Source organism: Rhinatrema bivittatum, chromosome 1 (assembly GCF_901001135.1).
Source record: "Rhinatrema bivittatum chromosome 1, aRhiBiv1.1, whole genome shotgun sequence".
Taxonomy (NCBI): domain Eukaryota; kingdom Metazoa; phylum Chordata; class Amphibia; order Gymnophiona; family Rhinatrematidae; genus Rhinatrema; species Rhinatrema bivittatum.
In genome coordinates, this window is record NC_042615.1 from 516177176 (window position 1) to 516199561 (window position 22386).

The window sequence follows — 22386 nt, forward strand, 5'->3', positions numbered from 1 at the left end:
CAGCACTCACGTGACTAGAACTTGTTTGTTTATTATTTTTGTTAGCAGGCACCTGAAATGCTAGTGCATGTTGAATTTGCCAATCACTGTGCATTTTAGAAAGGTGGTCCTGGCTGGAACTGTACACAGTTCAAATATATGTAATTGATTGTTGGTAAGTGTATTTTTTAAGTAGCCACACTGGCACCAGTATGTTTACTTTTCCTCCTACTTAACTCACTAGCTCAGCTTTGTAAGAAGGGCTTCTCTGCTTGTGTGTTGTTTTTGTTTGGTGTGAGGAGAGCAGAAACATCAGATCTTTATTCAATCTACTACAGTCATCTCTTACAGTGCCCTATCCCTATTAATACCAGGAGTGTTGTGATCTTCCTGCACACAGTGCCCTAACCCTGATACCAGTCTGAGACAGCTCCCTCCCTGCATTACTAGTGAGAGGCTGGCTTCACAGACAGGGGGGAGCTGCCTGACCCTCACTCCTGACTTCCCCCATGTCCCAGCTAGTGAATGGTGTGTGGGTGAGGAGGGGGGGAGGATGGTGAAGTCTGAGACAGCTCCCTCCCTGCATTACTAGTGAGAGGCTGGCTTCACAGACAGGGGGGAGCTGCCTGACCCTCACTCCTGACTTCCCCCATGTCCCAGCTAGTGAATGGTGTGTGGGTGAGGGGGGGGGGGGGGAGGATGGTGAAGTCTGAGACAGCTCCCTCCCTGCATTACTAGTGAGAGGCTGGCTTCGCAGACAGGGGGGAGCTGCCTGACCCTCACTCCTGACTTCCCCCATGTCCCAGCTAGTGAATGGTGTGTGGGTGAGGGGGGGGGGGGGAGGATGGTGAAGTCTGAGACAGCTCCCTCCCTGCATTACTAGTGAGAGGCTGGCTTCACAGACAGGGGGGAGCTGCCTGACCCTCACTCCTGACTTCCCCCATGTCCCAGCTAGTGAATGGTGTGTGGGTGAGGGGGGGGGGAGGATGGTGAAGTCTGAGACAGCTCCCTCCCTGCATTACTAGTGAGAGGCTGGCTTCACAGACAGGGGGGAGCTGCCTGACCCTCACTCCTGACTTCCCCCATGTCCCAGCTAGTGAATGGTGTGTGGGTGAGGGGGGGGGGGGGGGAGGATGGTGAAGTCTGAGACAGCTCCCTCCCTGCATTACTAGTGAGAGGCTGGCTTCACAGACAGGGGGGAGCTGCCTGACCCTCACTCCTGACTTCCCCCATGTCCCAGCTAGTGAATGGTGTATGGGTGAGGAGGGGGGGAGGATGGTGAAGTCTGAGACAGCTCCCTCCCTGCATTACTAGTGAGAGGCTGGCTTCACAGACAGGGGGGAGCTGCCTGACCCTCACTCCTGACTTCCCCCATGTCCCAGCTAGTGAATGGTGTGTGGGTAAGGGGGGGGGGGAGGATGGTGAAGTCTGAGACAGCTCCCTCCCTGCATTACTAGTGAGAGGCTGGCTTCACAGACAGGGGGGAGCTGCCTGACCCTCACTCCTCCGGGGTATTGTGATCTTCCTGCACACAGTGCCCTATCCCTGATACCAGGGGTGTTGTGATCTTCCTGCATGCAGTGCCCTATCCCTATTAATACCAGGAGTGTTGTGATCTTCCTGCATGCAGTGCCCTATCCCTGATATCGGGATGTGTGCAAGAAGATCACAACACCCCCGGTATCAGGAATAGGGCACTGCGTGCAGGAAGATCACAACACCCCCAGTATCAGGAATAGGGCACTGTGTGCAGGAAGATCACAACACCCCTGGTATTAGGGATAGGGCACTGTGTGCAGGAAGATCACAACACTCCTGGTATTAATAGGGATAGGGCACTGTGTGCAGGAAGATCACAATACCCCTGGTATCAGGGTTAGGGCACAAGTTCTAGTCACATTGACTGATCACATTACTTGTTTTGTCAAGCTACCAACTGTTTCCATTTCCCATCCCCCATATACTGTCAGTAGGAAACTTGGTAACATGAATAAATAAGAGGGCAGCCAATAGGAATACATATTCATTCCTAAACTGACCTTAACTGACCTGAAAAGTGTCAAATTGTATCATTTTCAGTTAGTGCGCACTAACTCCCAGTTAGTGCGCACTAACTCCCAGTTAGTGCGCACTAACTCCCAGTTAGTGCGCACTAACTCCCGTTAGTGCGCACTAACTCGAGTTAGTGCGCACTAATCGGAAAAAACGATTTTTAACGATTTTTTAACTAAAAAATCGTGCCTAAGACGATTTTCTTGCCCTGCCACACGATTTCTATCGTTAAGACGATATGGAAAACGATTCACATCCCTAGTGGATATAAAGGATGTAAAGAGATGAAAGGGAAAGATAAATGATAAAGATAGATGTAAGGGAGGAATTGGAGAAGATAGAAGAAAAGAAATGCAAATGAGTAGGAAAGACAAGAAAAGGAGTTAGAAGACAGAAAATAAAGGAAAGCAGACTGGGACCAACATGATTAGAAAATTAAAATGCCCAGACACGAAAGGTTAAAAAATATACATATTTTCAGTTTAGAAATTGGAACAAGTCAGCTTCTAGAATGTGCATTTCTGATACCTTTGTAGTTTGCGCAGAACTGGAGGACATGCATTTATGGCTCTCTTTTTGTAATGCTGCACCACACACAGAGATTGGGAATTTTTTTTTCCATTTTTGTCTGTACATTTCTAATTTGAAGCCACTTACGAACTGGTGAGGGTCTGTCTGTGACACAGGTGAGGTAATCTGCAAATGTGTAGTTTCCATGTAGCAATCGTATCTATAGCAGTCCAGCTTGTTTAGTTTTCCAGTAAAAGGTATATTGCTGCTCTGGAGCCTAGTGTAATATTTGTAGTGCTCTTTTCATTGGTAAGGTCGTTACTGTTTGAGTCTGGCAGTAAGTGTGTCATAGTATGGCAAGTTTGCTGTATGGATTGTGCGTGCAGTTTGGTAGGGTTTTGCATTTTCACATGTTCTTTGTAGCAGAGGGAGTTTGTTTTACTGTTGTTTAAATAGTACCAGAATTTGCATATTATTTTTGTATGATGATTAATCAGGTCAAACATCCTAGTTGTGCTTTGTACCTATTGTTGGGGGGAGTTGCTGTGGACTTGAGGTGCTTGAGGTGCTTGGTTGAAATTGGGATTCTATTCTATCCTGTATAGGCTCCACACTTCACTCCCATATAGACGAATTGATTGAATAACACTACTGAATAATGTTAATGGTAGTTTTATTGGATACTTGAAACTGGCTGGTGGTTTCTTGGTTGCAAACAAGGCCCTTCTATTTAGAAATACTACCGGCCTGCATGCCCATCTTGAAACAATGGTGCAGGGGCATCCCATGTGCCCAGAGGGAGCTTAGTAAGAGATGGGTGCAGAGAAAATTATTCAATGCCTGCCAATACCAAACTAACAGGGCAGTTCCCTGCCACCATCACAGGTTATGTAGGATGACTCCCTGATGGCAGCTGCGTGGGAATGTAGGACAGAGATCATTTAAAGTTTAAAAGTGATATCTAGTTGGAGTCGCCTGTCCTGCTGCCTGGACCCAGTGAGGAGGAGAAGGACCTGGAGAGAGCAGGAACCATCATGACTGCCCGACGCTGATGTCATCACAGCATCGGGGGCCTATTGGAGGAGGTGCCTTTCAGTGCGCCGCTGCTGCCGGCGCACCAAAGTTGCGTGCCAAAAGAGCACATCCCTTATGTTGATTTTTTTTCAAGATCTGATTTTGGTCGAGAATGGGAGGCCTCCAGCTCTACTCCCATAACTGGTCCCTTGGATCGTCATGTGATTTCCAGTTCATTACTGCACAGTAACGATAGAACAGAACTGGAGACTGTCTTCTTGAGTCCAGAAGCGAGGCTTTCACCTCCCATTTCAAGTGGTCCATTTGTGCAACAAGAGACCATTCCTGGAATGACTGGTATTTCTATTTCTTCTCAGCCATTAGAGGCTGTTTATTGGATTTTAAGTATGAGTCAGACAAATTAAATTAAGTCAGTTATTCCAATACTGGTCCCAGTGTAAGTGTTATCTGGAGGCGTCATGGAGGAGTCTAATCATTTATCTATTTCTGATGAGATTTCATTCAAAAATATTTGGAATGTAGTTGTAGGAATAGAACCTAAACTTTCAAATTCAATAACTCAATTGTGTCAATTTTCATAAGGTACTGTTAATACTAGGCTATTTATTTATTTATTTAGAAACTTTTATATACCGGTATTAGTGGGGACATCATACCGGTTTACATTTGAACTAGGAAGGCTTGAAATTACATATTAACTGGGAGAGTGAACTGGGAGGGGGATAACAAGGCGCAGAGTGGAAAGACAGAGTAACGTAACATTAACAGGCATAAATAACAGTATAGCTAGTTCCTTAATATAAGGAAGATGTGGTCACCAGGGGTGGTGCAGGGATAGAGTAGGAGGGAAACTATTCTGGATAGGCCTTTTTGAATAGTAGAGTTTTCAGTTTCTTTCAGGCTATCTTCTTTAGATTCTGCAATGTCTGCTCAATCTTCTGTTATTTGTAATTTACAGTTGGTGTCAACTGCAGGAATTAAAGATAGCATTTTTCTGTATACTAAATGTGAAATATTGGAAAACAGACTTAGGTCTAACAACCTTCATCTGTTAAATTTTTCTATTTCCAATCTGATTTCAGGCGAGGAATAACTTAAAAACTATGTGGTTGAAGTATTACAATTCCTGCCTGAGAAGACATTTTTGATAAATACTTATTATATACCTGATAAAAAGAGATTTTCTGGTAGTGGGTCAGGTGAGGCACATGTGCTGAGTGATTCCTGCTCAGAGTCCATTTTTGTAAACCTCTGATGATCAGGTTTCCAACAGAGCTACCTTTGCTGTCTCCTTTGCATTGTCCATGGACAAAGATGTTGTTTTTAAACAATACTTTAAATATAAGGAGATTTTATTTTGTGGCCATAGAGTGATGGTGATTCTTGATGTAACTAGGGAGACACAGATCAGAAGAAAGCAATTCCTTCAATTAAACCTCGAGCCCTCTCACTTGGTGCTATGTTTAATCTAGGATTCCCATGTAAGTGTATTATTACTTATCAGAGAAATAAGTTTGTATTTCTGGACCCTTTACATTTGGAAACATTTTTGCTGAATAAATCTAATCGGTAAATTTAGATGTTAGTGACCAGGTGAGAGTTATATCTGGCAGCTCCAAAATTGTGGACTATATATATATATATATATATATATATATATATATATATATATATATATATATATATATATATACACACCTTTTGCATCAGTTGATTGATGATTGTTATGTTCACTTTTTATTTTTTTTTCTTCTTGTATTGTATGAAGTAAAATCAATAAAGAATTAATTATGAAAAGTGATATTTAGTTATCTATTTTATTGGACGGTTTTCAGGGAAATGGGAGGAAAAGCTGCTGATCATAATTGGTTATTTAATTATCAAAATCTCATTGGGGATCAGGAGGGCTTATGGGCCTGTGCCCTGGGTCTTTTACATACTTAATGCCTTTGGGGTAGATTTTATGACCTATGTGCGCACGCTACCCGATGCGCACACATGGACGTGCGATTTTATAACATGTGCGCGCCGGTGTGGCTCATGTTATAAAATCGGGGGCCGGTGCACTCAAGGGGGTGCACATTAGTGCAACTTGCACGTGCCGACACCCATGGCCTTCCCCCGTTCTCTCCCAGGCCGCTCCAATTTCCGATTTCGGAGCGGCTTGGAAGGGAACATCCCAACCCCTAAACTAACCACCCTTCCCCTAACTTACCCACGCCCTAGCCCTAACCTAGACCCCCTCCCCCCGACCTTTATCCTATCTTTTGCGCCTGACTCGGGGCAGGCGCAGATTACACGCACCGGCACGCTGCTGGCACGTGATCCCCCAGCACAGTGGCAAACGGCTGCTGTGCTGGGAGCCTCTGACCCCGCCCTGCCCCCTGGACCATCCCGCCCCTTTTCTTCGGCCCCCCGGGACTTATGCACGTGGCCGGGCCTTTTTAAAATAGGCCCGGTGTGCATAAGGCCACCTACGCCCCGGGCAAAGCAGCCAAATTTCACCACCAAGTTCATGTCTAGGCTGGTGTCACTAATGGTGAAGAACGAGCACCTCCCTTTTCCAATTTAGGGAGTGTGCAGAAACAATCGGCAGCTGAAGTAAGCACAGAGGGCCTGCAGGTAGAGTTTAAGAAATTAGCTTCCTACCCCTGTATGGTACGTTCATTGTGGCAACTAGGAAGGAGGGTGGGGGGGGGCAGGAGGTGATGGTTGGGGTAGGGAATGTAAATGGTGGGTTTGGAGGGGGATGAGGTGGGGGCAAGGGGGCCGTTGTGGGCTTGTGGCAGTGCAAGAGGCATAAGGCGTATTTCAATTTCTTATAACACTAACGGCATGATGACCGATTTACCTGTGCTGCTAAGTATTATACTGAAAGGGTAGGGGAAAAAGGAACTATTTTTAGAGAAAGTATAGCCAAGGTCTAAGTAAAGGAAAGATTATCCTCAGTGACATGCTGAGCTGAGTGTCTCTGTTCCAGGAGGGAGAACCCTGGGCCAGCCTTCCAACCCAGAGTTCTGTGGTGTCTGGAGTCCCTGACTCTTCCCTTTGAAATCAGTGCTGCAGGGCTCATAATGCATCAGAATGGGGTTGACAAAAGCTTGGATGGGTCTGTTATCTCCCTCTTCAAAATGGGTATTGTGAATTGGTGAAATCAGGTGCTCTGGGATTGTCCCTGCTCTGGTGTAATTTTTTTCTCTCTCAGGTAGGGAGAGGTCCTGGTATATAAACAGTTAACAAATGCATTGCAGGAAAAAATAAATAAATAAAAAGGGGAAGTAATAGAAAACATTTGCGAAACAAGAATGATTTTCAGTTGTTCCTGTACGTTTTCAACATGTTCTGGAACTGTTGTGAAAATCTTAACAAAACCTGTGGCCACTACCCACTTTAGGTGAAAGGTTTTGGACAGAAAGATGACCTGCCCAAAAATCACCCTCATGAAATTGTGATAAAAAGTTCACAATTCACTGAACAGATAAAAGAAACTGGGTAGAATCTATAGGTGTTATGGGACCGCAATTCACAATTGGGCCGATACAGTACTGTGCGCTCAGGCAGAGTGCACCGTTAGCCCCCATTGGACACGCGTTTTCGACTTGCTATTATTACCCCTTATACCGTAAGGGGTAATAACGCGAGGAAAACGTGTGTCCAACCCTTTGGGCAGGCATTCATTTCTGAGAGTAAAATGTGCGGCTTGGTTGCACATTTTACTTTCTGTGTGGCGCGGGAATAACTAATAGGCTCATCAACATGCATTCATTTTTTGGGGGGTTGGACGCGCATTTTCGACGCTCTATTATTACCTCTTATCAGTAAGGGGTAATAACGCGAGGCAAACGCTGGCTCTCCCGCGCATTTTACTGTATCGGCCCGACAGTTTTTCTTTTGCTTTCTTTGGGTTCTGCTTAGAAGCCTTGACAAAATCACAAAATCAGACAATGTTGAATAACAAAGAAACCCCCAAAACAAAAGCCTTCCAATGCAAATCAACTCCCTGTTAACATAGTAAATGGCCCATCCAGTTTGTGCATTTGCAATTCTTCCACTTTGGATAGAAAAGCATATAAATACACAGGCTCAACCTCAGCTTCTCACCTCTCCTTGTCTTTTACCTGACCTTTTATCCCCACTGCCCTCCATATCTGTCCCAAGCATACACAGAGGACCAGATATTCGTACCTAAGCACAGGTGTAGATTTGTGCGTGCAACCTGGCGCACACAAATCTACGCCCAATTTTTTTTTAACATGCACGCACAGCCGCGCGCATGTTATAAAATCTGGGGTCGGCTCACAAGGAGGTGCACACTTGTGCACCTTGCGCGTGCTGAGCCCTAGGGGAGCCCCGATGGCTTTCCCTGTTCCCTCCGAGGCCGCTCTGAAATCGGAGCAGCCTCGGAGGGAACTTTCCTTCTGCCCCCTTTCCTTCCGCCCCCTTACCCTATCTAACCCGTCCCCCCAGCCCTACTTAAATCCCCCATACCTTTATTTTTTTATTTACGCCTGCCTCTGGGCCCAGCGGCAGTGAAGAGGCCTCTGGCCATGCCCACGCCCCGCCCCCGGACCGCCCCACCCATGCCCCGTCCATTTTTTCAAACCCCGGGACTTACAGGCATCCCGGGGCATGCACACGTTGCCGGGCCTATTCAAAATAGGCTCGGCGCGCACAGGAGCGGGTTTTCGGGGTTATGCGCGTAATATACGCACGTAACCGTTTTAAAATCCACCCCAGAATTTGTTAAAAGTAGTCCGCTATCTCCATTTCTAGCCTTGCATCTTTCTTTCTGAGTCTTACAAGACAAGCACTAAATCCAACCCCCAGGTCTTATTAGCAAGTTTTCCAATAATCCACACAGCCACCATATCTAGCAAAGATATTGCTCAAAACTGACCTCCCCAGGTTCATCTAAGTTCAGGTTCCAACCATTGTCACTCCATGCAGGATACCCCAGTACCTTCTTGGAAGCTCAATGCAACCATACTTTGCCTGTTAGGTTTCTAACTACTGCTCTGTGCCGGTTAGGCCAATGCCATTCTCGGAATCCTAATTCAGTCTCGCTACTGGTAAGGGACAAGAAGATATCCCAAATAGCACAATGAATGTTTTCTCCTTTCATGTTCTTTTTTGGAGGAGACAGAATAGTGATATCGGGTTATATGTACTAGTTTCTAACATGTATTCAGCATTTTCCATAAGCAAAATTGTGTGAAGACAATAGATGGATGTATAGCTTCCTGTTTAAAAATTATTCATTGCTGGATCAGATTTCAAGCTGATTTCAGCCGTAGTACTTTTTACTGAAAACGTTTGGACATTCTAGTGTCCCTTGATGCAATAACTTTACTTACATACCCAAAGAGTTAATCTTTTACCAGTAGAACCAAAGTCACATCATTATGACTGGAGTATAAAATTTGAAGGTCACTGAAGTTAAAGTCAGAAAACAAATTCTACCCCCATTCTCTAAGCATGATGGGTAATTACATTATTTTTATTTTATGTATTATGGCAATTCTGTATAAACTTTTGCCAAAGACTTTCTATTTTACATATGTTCATTGCTATTAAAAAGCACTCTGTAGAAATAACTGAGATAATTTTATGCATTAACTAAGAGTTTAGGGGCAGATTTTAAAAGCCCTCCGTGCGTAAATCTGGCTGGATTTACGCGTGCAGGGGAGTTACGCTCACCGAGCCTATTTTCCATAGGCCCAACAACACGCAAAAGCCCCGGGATGTGCGTATGGCCCGGGGCTTTGAAAAGGGGGCGGGGCGTGGGTGGGGTGCCGGTACGGGGGCGGTACCGAGGCCTCCTGAACAGCGGCTGTGTCAGGGGATTGCATGCCGGCAGCTGGCAGGCGTAAATAACAAAATAAAGATGGGGGGGGGATTTAGGTAGGGCTGGGGGGCAGGTTAGATAGGAGAAGGGAGGGGAAGATTGGGGGGAGCAGAGGGAACAGGGAAAGCCATCGGGGCTCCCCTAGGGCCCGGCGCATGCAAGGTGCACAAGTGCGTACCCCCTTGCGCGGGCTGACCCCGGATTTTATAACATGCATGTAGCTGCGCGCACATGTTATGAAATTGGGCGTAGATTTGTGCGTGCCGGGTTGCGCACACAAATCTATGCCCACGCGTAGCTATTAAAATCCGGCCCTTAATATGAAAACTTACTATTCTCTATGGGGCACATTTTAAAAGCCTACACGTGCCGGGCCTATTTTCAAAAGGCACGGTGCTGCGTGTAAAGCCCCGGGACGCGTGTAAGTCCTGGGGCTTGAAAAAATGGGCAGGGCGGGGGCGTGAACAGAGGGGCTAGTGCGCTAGCAGGCGTAACTTGTGAAACAAAGGTATGGGGGGGGTTTCGGGCGAGAGGGTGGGGGGAACGGGGAAAACCAACTGGTCTCCCTGAGAGCTCGGCGCGCGCAAGGTGCAGTAGTGTGCACCCACTTGCGCGCGCCGACCCCTGATTTTATAACATGCGCGCGGCTGCGCATGCATGTTATAAAATTGGGCGTACATTTGTGCGCTGGGTAGCAAGCACAAATGTACCCGCATGCGTAGGTTTAAAAATCTGTCCCTCTAGATCTTAAAAATTAAAAAAAATTACATGTTTAGGAAACGACTGTAGATGGTATTTAATTACTGGATTTCAGCCTATGAATTGCAATATCGTATTTACAGTAGTTAAGATGGCACTGAGTTATGCTATAAAATAATTAGCAAATACAATGTTAAATGCATATTTTAATGGTGAGAAAAGAGATTGGAGTAAACGAAAGAGTGCATCCATGGTGAAATAGTCCAAGGAAATTTGGTTCAGCGATAAGTGTTTATTGGAGAAATAACTTGCCAGATTCAGAAAAAAGAAAATAAAATCATGTCATACCTTTGTGGCCCACTTGAGTTCATGGGCATCAAACTGAGCAGGAGGCTTTAACAAACCCAAAACAACTTCTTCAAAACAACCAGAGAGGGCACCTTTCAGTGCATCTGCCAGTGACTACAATAAACAATGGTATAGAATTAATTGGCTTTAATATGTCCATTATTCAGGGTATAAATAAGCTAGTTAAAAAAAAAACAAAAAAAACTCTTCTCTTCATTATTAGTCAATGACTACAGAAGATGCCATGGAAAGAGACACCAAGTGTAACATAGCAGCTATGTGTTGACTTAACTTGTTTGCAAAGAATCTGATCTTTTATTAAATACTATATCCTCCTCTCAGTTGCACACCGAATGAAGCGAGGGCAACTTTCAAACTTGCACAATGGATTATCAAGGCCACATCTAAATGTGGCTTGGTTTGGACAAGGGGCAAGATCCTGCAACAGGTTTTCATTGTAATTAAATACAGTGCTAAAAACTGGAAAAAAAAAAAAAAAGATTTGAAGAATCAGTTCAGTTTTTGTGCTGAAGAAGCAAATACTCACATGGGATAGATTCAAACAAGTTGTGCATATAATAATTGATCATACAACATTAAGGTCAAAATAAAGATATCTCACTGCATATTATTCATGCCAAAAATCTGTAATATCCCCAAATTGTTTGCACATCATCCCATAAATTCTCTTGGGGGAAAAAACCACCCTACAAAGGGCACCCCACAATATCTTAAACTGAATAATTTCTCCAGCATATGCTCCTTCATAAAATATGATTTTCCATGTCTAAGTTCCTTCCTTATCCAGTCTACATTTTAAGGCAAAAAACGTGTTATACATTTCCATCATGCATGCAGTGTCTTACCAAGTAATGAAGCTATTGCATGGTTATATAATGCTGTTAAATTGTGGAGAATCAATAAACAGAAGGATGCATTAAAAGATTTCTCCCAACTGAGGAAAAATTTACAAAAATAAATGATCCATGGTCCTGCTATTATTGACGCTTTATTTTTTTCTTCCTTTTCTTGTTGTTCTGCACTGGTGTTTTTGATCTGTTTTTGTATGATGAAAATTAAATAACAAAATAAAAACAATGCATTATAGTACCACTACTATAGTACTGCATTCCTTCCGGGAAGGACAGGCTTGTGCTTACTTTTCCGGTGGCATGTTGGTAGGCATTCTTGATCTGTTGACGTTGTGCATTGTTTCTTTTTGTTACGATGTCAATGATGGTTGCTTCATCCACACCTAAAAGACAAAAGCTTTGTTAATTTTCAAGCTCTGTTCTCAGCCCCTTTTTATATTGCATGGCTAATGGGCAAATATCAGCTAAAATCTACCCTTTTCAGTGCATTTTAAAATAATTATAATTGACTACTTCCGAAGGAGTTAAGACATTTTAAAACTTATTGCACAAAGTTCCTGATGTAACCCCACTGTTACTAAACCCCTTTGATATAATCCAGTCACCCCCAGACAGAACACACATTTGGTCTAGTCTGAGGGGACTGGGCATGTTCCTGCAGAGGTGAGTCAGACTGTGAGAAGGAGCTGGGGAGGAAGGAAGTAGCAATTGATGTTATCAGACAGAGCTTCCAACTGCTCTCAGAGAGGATCATGCATGACATTATGTGAACTTCCTGGTGGAGGGATTTCTGTTGAAGATACATTTCATGTGTGTACTAAGAAGTGAGGCTGAAGGAAGTCAACGTTGTACCTAGACTCTTGGATATTTTTGTTATACTTGGAATGCTGTGCAAACTGATCATGAGATTAAGATCAGAAATGGGATAGTGAAACCTTATACCATCCTGGGAAAACAGCCGGCAAAAAAAAATAAAAGCCTGCGGCTCGAGAAAACTTTGAGTGGAGGTCAGGGCTGATACCTGAGGCTACTACTCAAGGTGGTTTTGACTGCCCAAAAGTAAAAAAAAAAAAAAAAAAAAAAAGAATATGTCTGCACAGCAACAGCTCTTCTCTACCCCCTCAAAAGTCAAGACAATCATTAGTGGGTCAGTGCCAATGGCACCGGTAGCTCTGTCACAAGAAAAGGGCAAAGAGTGGCCGGTGGCCCAGGAATGGGAGATCACTCCTAGGCCCACCGCTAGACTACCAGAGCAGTATTGGTGAGTCCAGGAGTGGGGTCTCGGGAGGGTGGGCTAGAGTTTTCAGCAGGTAGGGGGTTCAATATTCTACTAAAAGGGAAGCGTTGGGGGTAAAAGGTTGGGGCAGATTTGGCTTTCTTCATTCTCTTTTAAACAAAAAAAAAAACCCTGATCTGGGGGTGGACCCAAAATGGCCCACCCCTAAAATGAAAAATTTTAAAAATGGCAACATTTTTTGGGGCTACCACCCATTATAAATACTTAAAAAACTAAGGGGCTGATTTTAAAAGCCCTACGCGCACTGGGCCTATTTTATAAAGGCCCAGCGATGCGCGCAAAGCCCCTGGACGCATCTAAGTCTTGGGGCTTTACAAAAGGGGCGGTCTGGGGGCGGGGGCTGGGCCAGAGGCCTCCAGTACAGCAGTCATTTGCCACTGTGTTGGAGGATCGGGTGCTGGCAGGCTGCCGGTCTGCGCAACCTGCGCCTGCTCAGAGGCAGGCGCAAAAGGTAAGACAGAGGTCGGGGGGGGGGGAAAGGTTAGAGGAAGGGTTGGAAAGGTTAGAATAGGGGGAAGGGAACGGGGAAGGCCGTGGGCGTCGGCGCACGGAAGGTACTCTAGTGTGTACTCCCTTGCGTGCACTGACCCCCGATTTTATAACATTTGCGCCGGGTAGCACGTATTTTTGAAAATCTACCCCTAAATGTAGCATGAGGCTGAGGCCAGTTATCTGAGGAAAGTGGAAGAGCAGAGCCCTCTGATATTCAGCTGCAAAAATCAGACTTCCTACTTGAATATGCTAAACCTGAAACTCCTCCTGTTAAAGATCCACTTAATTAAAATGTTCAAGAACAAAATTTTATACAAAATATGGCATCACTGTTTTACTGCAATGATTTCATATACTCAAACATTACTATTGACTGAGAAGCTCCATGGCTCAGTTTTAATGTGATTTTGAATAGCATTGTATATTATGTGAATCGGAACTGAAATCCGAACCGATTCTGGTTCCGATTCACATCTATAGAGATGTGAATCGGAACTGAAATCCGAACCGATTCTGGTTCCGATTCACATCTCTAACTATACAGGGAAAAAATAGTCAAATTCATGTCGTGGGAGGAAAGTATAAGTAAGACTGCATGATCACAGCAGTTATATATTCTTAATTGTCACACTAAAAGTTCACTGTGGAAGAGAAAAGTGGGTGCACTATTAGCTAGAGACAGTGGCTCATAAGTAAGGCATAGCAATGGGTTTTCCTAATTAAAAAAAGGCAGTAGCTTGCATTTAAAAACAAAATATTAATTCAACATGGGACTTGTCCTTAAAGAGGGCATTTCAAAAAGAGATCTAGCTGGGTAGTTAGTGATTTACAGGGTCATTTATCATTTTGCTTTAGGGCCTTAACACTTGTTGCACTCTCTGCCTGTTTGAAGCTAGGCAGAGAGTGCATTGTACAAATCAACTCCTCTTGTACCTTTCATCAATTGAAATGACAGAAAATCATCAGTGATGTGTACTTTCCTGTTCCTACCACCTACTATGTATGTAACCACACCCCACCCTCACCCCCAAACTCCACTCCGAGTTAAATGTGCCCCCTCTTACAGTGGTATAAATAGAGAGTGACATATTGATACTTATGTAAAGTCTCTCTCTCTCTCTCTTTCTCTCTCTCTGATTAAAATTGTGGATAATTCTTTTTGCAAAGGACTCCAAGTTGTGGGACATTGTATACCAGACTATGAACTGTACTCCAAGCTGCTAAATCCTTGTCAAAATCTAATCCCTGAAATTTTCTAAACCCTAATAATGAAGCATACAATGTCTATGTATGTTGTATGCATTTCAGAAATTGCTGGCTGCCGCTTTAAAGAAAAACAAGCTGCTGATCTTATAGAAGCAGTGAGTTTGGGGGTGTTAATGTATTTGTGGGAAGTGTTCACTGCAAGAGCTAATGGGCAGTGCACTGCTTTCAGAGGATCAAAACACAGATCTACCAATCTTCTCTATCCCTGACAGAGTGCTTTAAGGTAGGTGTGACCTTCTGCCAAATAAAAATGTGTAACTTGATAAATTGTCATTTAGGCAACTTTACTGAACACTCATATAAAATATATAGTATACTGCAGAAGTCAGCTGGAAGGTGTTCTGACTTGTCAGAGTGGGCTGCTAGTAGCTACCTCCCTCCCTACAAGCGGACACACCTACACTAACAGAAAACACGTCAACAGGCTCAAAAAAAACTTATTTGGCATCTCACTATGTACATGATCTCAATTCTTTATTCAGTCTTCTCCCTCATATTTTACATTTCTCCTCTGTCTGTTTCCTGCCTCTTTCCAGCCCTGCCAGCTTAAAAAAATGACTAATAATTCAAAGACTGTCAGCACTTTCAATGCACAACACCTGGTCATTCATTGCTATTACAAAAAAAAAAAAAACCAGGCCTTGAAACCACTAACAGCGGTCTTCTTGGCCTTTTATATTTTTTTCTTCCTTTTTCTGATAGAAATGAAATGTGCTATTCAGGGCTGTCAAGGAAGAGGCAAGAAAACGAGATGCAGTGAGGCAGAAAAGCCGAAAAACAACCCCAAGAACCAAAAGAATTTTAAGAGAGACTGGGACAGGTCCATGTAGTAGCTTGGACAAAAAACTGAGGAGCTAATAGAGACAATGTGCATGCATGAGGATCTGGTACTCTAACAGTAAAATCTTTACTGATCTCAGAGCTGAGTCCATGTGACCAGCACTGAATGGGGTCACCGACATGTTACGGCTAATTCATGCCTGCTTGCTGACTGAGAAATATTTTAATGCATACTAATGTAAATGATATATAAGTTTACTACAGAATTACCAGCAATTCAAGAAAAAACAATGCTGCAGAATTTATTCTGTGCTGCTACATGAAGCCAGGGGCTTAGATCACTTGTGCTCAAGGTGATGTGTATGTGATGGAGTCATGTGTGTGGAAGTTCAGGTGAATATTGTAGTGTGGATAAGCAGGCATAGTCTTACAAAGTAGAAGGTACAATTAGTGAATGACCATTTTTTGAGAGTATATAATGCCATGGAGTGCTGCCATATGAGCGCGAGGCAGGGAGTATATATGGAAGAGTCATGTGTGGCTATAGTGAGTGTGTTTTTGCAGGCAGAATGGCCAGAGAATGTTTTGAGTGAGACTGAACGGTGGATAGGGGGAGAGAGCATGCATGTGTGTGCACTGCTAGTGTATGTATGAGAGTATATCAAGATAATGCAACATAAGAAGGGAGAGTAATTTGACCGCGTTAAGCTAGTTGAGTAGAAAGTAGGGCAGGTCCTCACAAACCTCTCTTGGTGGCCCCACAACCAGTCATGCTTTCAGGATATGTATGAAGTAAATTTGCATATACTGGTTCTTCAGTGTATGCAGATTTATCTCATGCATATTCATGGTGGATAACCCTGAAAGCTAATGGGATGTGGGGTTCGTCAACGCTATTTTTGGAAGCCCTATTGTAAACTAAGGTTTCACCAAGTGCTTTTCAAAAGGCAAGTGTCATGATCTTTTCCAGAGAAAGCAATAGGGATGTGAATCGTGTCCTCGATCGTCTTAACGATCGATTTCGGCTGGGAGGGGGAGGGAATCGTATTGTTGCCGTTTGGGGGGGTAAAATATCGTGAAAAATCGTGAAAAATCGTTAAAAAAATCGAAAAAATCGAAAAATCGAAAAACCGGCACATTAAAACCCCCTAAAACCCACCCCCGACCCTTTAAATTAAATCCCCCACCCTCCCGAACCCCCCCCCCAAATAACTTAAATAACCTGCGGGTCCAGCGGCGGTCCGGAACGGCAGCGGTCCGGAACGGGCTCCTGCTCCTGCATCTTGTCGTCTTCGGCCGGCGCCATTTTCCAAAATGGCGCCGAAAAATGGCGGCGGCCATAGACGAAAAAGATTGGACGGCAGGAGGTCCTTCCGGACCCCCGCTGGACTTTTGGCAAGTCTCGTGGGGGTCAGGAGGCCCCCCACAAGCTGGCCAAAAGTTCCTGGAGGTCCAGCGGGGGTCAGGGAGCGATTTCCCGCCGCGAATCGTTTTCGTACGGAAAATGGCGCCGGCAGGAGATCGACTGCAGGAGGTCGTTCAGCGAGGCGCCGGAACCCTCGCTGAACGACCTCCTGCAGTCGATCTCCTGCCGGCGCCATTTTCCGTACGGAAAATGGCGCCGGCCGAAGACGACAAGATGCAGGAGCAGGAGCCCGTTCCGGACCGCTGCCGTTCCGGACCGCCGCTGGACCCGCAGGTTATTTAAGTTATTTGGGGGGGGTTCGGGAGGGTGGGGGATTTAATTTAAAGGGTCGGGGGTGGGTTTTAGGGGGTTTTAGTGTGCCGGCTCACGATTCTAACGATTTATAACGATAAATCGTTAGAATCTGTATTGTATTGTGTTCCATAACGGTTTAAGACGATATTAAAATTATCGGACGATAATTTTAATCGTCCTAAAACGATTCACATCCCTAGAAAGCAATACTATCTCTTTAAAAAAAACTTGCCATAAGAACAGGTAGCAATTTTCTAGAGAAAAATGTGTCACACTCCCCTCTGTTATGAGTAAAATGGCAGCTAAATGGCCAAGATAAACATCCCCTCCTGCTACCTGTCTGGCATGGCATGGATTCTGGAAGTCCTCCACACACTTTCGGGTGGATTTTAAAAGCCCTGCTCGCGTAAATCTGCCCGGATTTACGCGAGCAGGGCCTTGCGCGCCGGCGCGCAGGTCCCGGGGTTCTTGGAAGGGGGCATGTCGGGGGCGTGTCGAGGGGCGGGACCCGATGAGGTGGCGTTTCAGGGGCGGGGCACGGCGTTTCGGGGGCGGGACCGGGGGCGTGGCCGCACCCTCCGGAACCGCCCCCGGGTCGAGTCTCGGCGCGCCAGCAGCCCGCTGGCGCGCGTGTATTTATGTCTCCCCCCGGGAGGCGTAAATCCGTGGATAAAGGTAAGGGGGGAGTTTAGATAGGGCCGGGGGGGTGGGTTAGGTAGGGGAAGGGAGGGGAAGGTGAGGGGAGGGCGAAAGAAAGTTCCCTCCGAGGCCGCTCCGATTTCGGAGCGGCCTTGGAGGGAACGGTGACAGGCTGCGCGGCTCGGCGCGCGCAGGCTGTCCAAAATTGGCAGCCTTGCGTGCGCCGATCCAGAATTTTAGAAGATACGCGCGGCTACGCGCGTATCTTATAAAATCCAGCGTACTTTTGTTTGCACCTGGTGCGCAAACAAAAGTACGCGAACGCGCTTTTTTAAAAAATCTACCCCTTTGCCAGTAGATGAGAGTGGTGAGTTCTCCTGCTGGCATCACCGCTGAGTTCTAACTGGCAGTGCCTCAAGTCATGTCAAAATGTATCAAGCTGTGTTGTGCAAGAGGGAGGGCTCCCCATTCCAAGCTGCCAATGAAGACTGGGTGGGGATACCCCCAGAATGTTATGTAGCATTCCTGAAGTGTGTGTGTGTGTGTGTGGGGGGGGGGGGATTCAGCTAGACCCCAGGAAAGAGGGGGTTATTACTGCAGGAAAGGGGCAATCACCTGGCCTTTTGTGGTATCAAGAGAGGTGGGACTGAATGCTAAAGGGGCGTTTCAGGGAGACATGAGAGGGGAGGAATGGATCCCACTGCTAACTGGACATTGCATTTTGAGCTGTTTGACATGGGGGATTTAGAGATGCAGAGCAGGCACATGGTAAAGGGCCAACGGCCATCCTAGAATGGGCCTTTAAGTGTGTGTATGTATCATTAACTTGATGAATTAGTCACAGATGCTGATGCCATGAGGTTGCTAACTGAATGCCGTTTAGTGATTTGACCCATAATGTTAAAATTATTTGATGCCATTGTATTATGCAAGCATGTAAAAGTGCTTGATATGTTTCACTGTCCACTTTACTGTTATCGCTTACCTTTAGTTTTTATGGCCTTCTCCAGGGTGGCAGCATCAGTGGCAGCATTGAAGCCCGGGAATGCTTTAATGGATGGCCCAGCGTGTTGCTGAAAGAGCAATTACAGCTAAAGGTAAACCAATTTACACCAGGTGGAACTACTTTTATAACAGCAGATATAGTCTAGAGCAATATGCGCTTGAAGATAGAACATAGATGCTCAAAATTCAAAGCAACCACCTGGCTACAACCCATGGATAAGACCACAGCTTCCCAAACTGTGGATCGGGACCCCAAATAGGGTCACAAAAACTTCAACTGGGGTCACACAGGTGCCTCAAACAGCAGCGCTCTTCCAGCACCAACAACAGCATTAGTGTACACGTCAGCACGGGGGGCCTGTGAGCCAGCAGATGCTCACAGGCCCTGCAATTGTCCTGTCCTCTCATGATTATCTGTAGTAGCAGGAAATCCTGTGTGAGGAGGAATCGGGGCTATTGCAGATCCTATGAGCTTGCACTAGCTTGCAGGCTGCACGCTGACTCATTACTAATGCTACGTTTGCTTGCAAATTACAGTCCCCATGAAAGGAGGGGAGGGCTCAGTATAGGCCCGACTTTTGAAAGGAGCACGCGTGTAACAACGGAGGCTAACTCGCGTGGCCGGGCATTGCGCACGCCGCCCGCATTTTACAATTGGCTCGGCTACACGCATGACCTCCGTTACCCATAGAAGTACGGGGCCCTGCAAAAGGGGTGGGCTGGGGGGCGTGGTCTGGGAGGGGAGGGCCAGGACAGTGCCATTAGCCGCTGCCCCGGGGAAGCACGTGCCGGCAGCTGGCCGGTGCATGGAGTTTACTTCTGCTCCTGAGGCACAGTAAGTATAACAATAAAAAAAAAGGGGAAGGTTAGGGTTAGTTTAGGGGTTGGGAGGGAGAGGGTAAGAGGTAGGAAGGGTAGGGTTAGGGATAGGAAAGTTCCCTCCGTCCACTCCTTAATTGGAGTGGACTGGGAGGGAACTGGGGGAGGCCCAATTACGTTCCTGCACATATTTTTCTAAAATCCCCCCCTCCCCCACACACGGACCACCCACCCGCACGGACATGAAAATCCGGCGTGCATGTGCGTGTGGGACTCGTATTTTATAATATGCGTGCGCCAACGTGCACATTTTATAAAATAGAAGTGTCCATGTGCGCAAATTTTTTTTTTTTTTTAATCTACCTTTATGTGTGGACTGGTGGAAATTGCCACTGCTCTTCTCTCCTCACTCACCACTGAATCTACCCATGAGAAAAATGTTGCCCCTTCCATCAGCTTACTTTCGTTTCCCACCAGTTGTCATCCACCTTTAGTCCAGGGCTAGGGTTGCCAACTGGCTCCAGATTTTCAGGACAGGTTGATCCAGTCCTGCTTTTACTCACCTCATGTAGGTACTTATAGTCTTGCTTTTCTTAGGGAATTCAATAAGGGAATCAGAAAAAATCCCAGCATACAATGGGGTAAAACCAGGGCTGGATCAACCTGTCCTGAAAATCTGGAGCCAGCTGGCAACCCTACCCAGAGCCCAAAGGAAAATGTTGCTGCTGACTCTGACCAGGGGGATTTTCGGAGGAGGGAGCTGTTTGAAAGGAAAAATCAGATGCAGGAAGAGTTTCAGGGTTGGAACTGGTGGAGACGGATTGGCTGTGAATGATGAGAGGGGAGGAATGACAGAAGATTGACTGGGGGCTGTAAGAGGAGAAGGGGTGAGAGAGGATCAGCTGGGGGATGTGAAAGAAGGGCTGGAGAGAGTGGTGAGGCTAGAAAGTGAGAGAGGGGATTGGAGAGGAGGATGAGGAGGAGACGAGGTGAGAAGGATGGGATTACAGAATAAATTGGGGGATTATAAAAAGGGTTTAGGAAGACAGAGCTATGGGAATTAAGAAATGACTGGAGGGGTGAAAAAGGGGATGACCTGGATGGGTCAGGGGAACTGGGGGATGTAAGAGGGGTCAACTGGAGGGAAGCAGAGAGGCGGTCTTCTGGAGGAGGTTAGAGGTTGAGAGAGGGATCAGCTGGAGAGCGGGGAGAGTGATTTCTGGACGGTGACCACACCTCTACTAATTTTGTTTATCTTTATTCAAGATAAGGGTTTGGTTGTCCTCTGGGATCATGTGAACTTTCAAGTGCTAAAATGGGGTCACAATGGCTAAAACTTTGAGATGCCCTGGTTTAGACTGAAACAGGTCCTAAGCCAAATTCCCCTTTTTTTGCTAGGAACGTCCCATTTCGTGCTGCAAAAGCTCACCAAGGTGAGCTAACTCTAAACGCATGTGCTTCTAAAATTCCGAGCCAGGTTCCCCTGGCTGGACTATACATTTTTAATTTGGAGTCACCTTTAGGTGTGAATGCGTTTAATGTGGCTATATTTCATGGCAATGATTTCATTCATAGCTTGTGTCAGCAAAGCAGGATCATTTGGCTCACCTAGTTCCTCAGTTGATCCCATCACCAATATTTTAGCTCTGGCCATCATCGCCCTTCCTTGCCCCTGCAGCTGCCTTCTAAGATAAAGGAAACCGCCCAGCTAGCAACCTTAAGTTTGACAGCCTGCAAGAGGTCATGTCTCAGACTCTTTTTACCATAAGCTGGGAAGGATAACCTAGCCACATTGCGACCCATACTAGATGATCCAACACCACCTCCCAGTATCCCATGCAATCCTATAAAAGTTGTATTGCTGGTCAGTGCTAGTCAGTCATCCCACTTCACCCTGAGAGCGCGATGTAGCCCTACGAGTGGGTTTTTTGACCCCTTTGACCCTCTACCAATCCGGAGGGGTATCTCCCCATTTCTTTACTGCCCCTGTTCCTCCACAGCCCTCATTACCATTCTCTGTATCTGTACCAAGTGTGTTTTGAATTCTGTCATTCTTTTGATTGCTACTACTTCTGCTGGAAGTTTCTCAGACATTTTACCCAGTGGACAAAAGGGAGAGATGTCCAGGACCTACCATTAGGGATGTGAATCGTGTCCTCGATCGTCTTAACGATCGATTTCGGCTGGGAGGGGGAGGGAATCGTATTGTTGCCGTTTGGGGGGGGTAAAATATCGTGAAAAATCGTTAAAAATCGTTAAAAATCGAAAAATCGAAAAACCGGCACATTAAAACCCCCTAAAACCCACCCCCGACCCTTTAAATTAAATCCCCCACCCTCCCGAACCCCATCCCTCGCCGGAACATCGTTAAAAATCGAAAAATCGAAAAATCGAAAAACCGGCACACTAAAACCCCCTAAAACCCACCCCCGACCCTTTAAATTAAATCCCCCACCCTCCCGAACCCCCCCCAAATAACTTAAATAACCTGCGGGTCCAGCGGCGGTCCGGAACGGGCTCCTGCTCCTCAATCTTGTCGTCTTCAGCCGGCGCCATTTCCAAAATGGCGCCGAAAAATGGCGGCGGCCATAGACGAAAAAGATTGGACGGCAGGAGGTCCTTCCGGACCCCCGCTGGACTTTTGGCAAGTCTCGTGGGGGTCAGGAGGCCCCCCACAAGCTGGCCAAAAGTTCCTGGAGGTCCAGCGGGGGTCAGGGAGCGATTTCCCGCCGCGAATCGTTTTCGTACGGAAAATGGCGCCGGCAGGAGATCGACTGCAGGAGGTCGTTCAGCGAGGGTTCCGGCGCCTCGCTGAACGACCTCCTGCAGTCGATCTCCTGCCGGCGCCATTTTCCGTACGAAAACGATTCGCGGCGGGAAATCGCTCCCTGACCCCCGCTGGACCTCCAGGAACTTTTGGCCAGCTTGTGGGGGGCCTCCTGACCCCCACGAGACTTGCCAAAAGTCCAGCGGGGGTCCGGAAGGACCTCCTGCCGTCCAATCTTTTTCGTCTATGGCCGCCGCCATT

At 46.1% G+C, this 22386-nt stretch overlaps 1 protein-coding gene across 1 annotated transcript in view; it reads right to left on the minus strand.

The window, feature by feature from the left end:
- Positions 1 to 22386, minus strand: part of LOC115096922 (annexin A1-like) — a 74160-nt gene that overhangs the window by 28307 nt on the left and 23467 nt on the right. The window contains exons 3-5 of the mRNA XM_029612224.1: positions 18520 to 18607; positions 11629 to 11723; positions 10469 to 10582 (exon numbers count right to left, since the gene is read on the minus strand). Coding sequence (XP_029468084.1) covers positions 10469 to 10582; positions 11629 to 11723; positions 18520 to 18607 — 297 coding nt within the window. The remainder of the gene's footprint in view (positions 1 to 10468; positions 10583 to 11628; positions 11724 to 18519; positions 18608 to 22386) is intronic.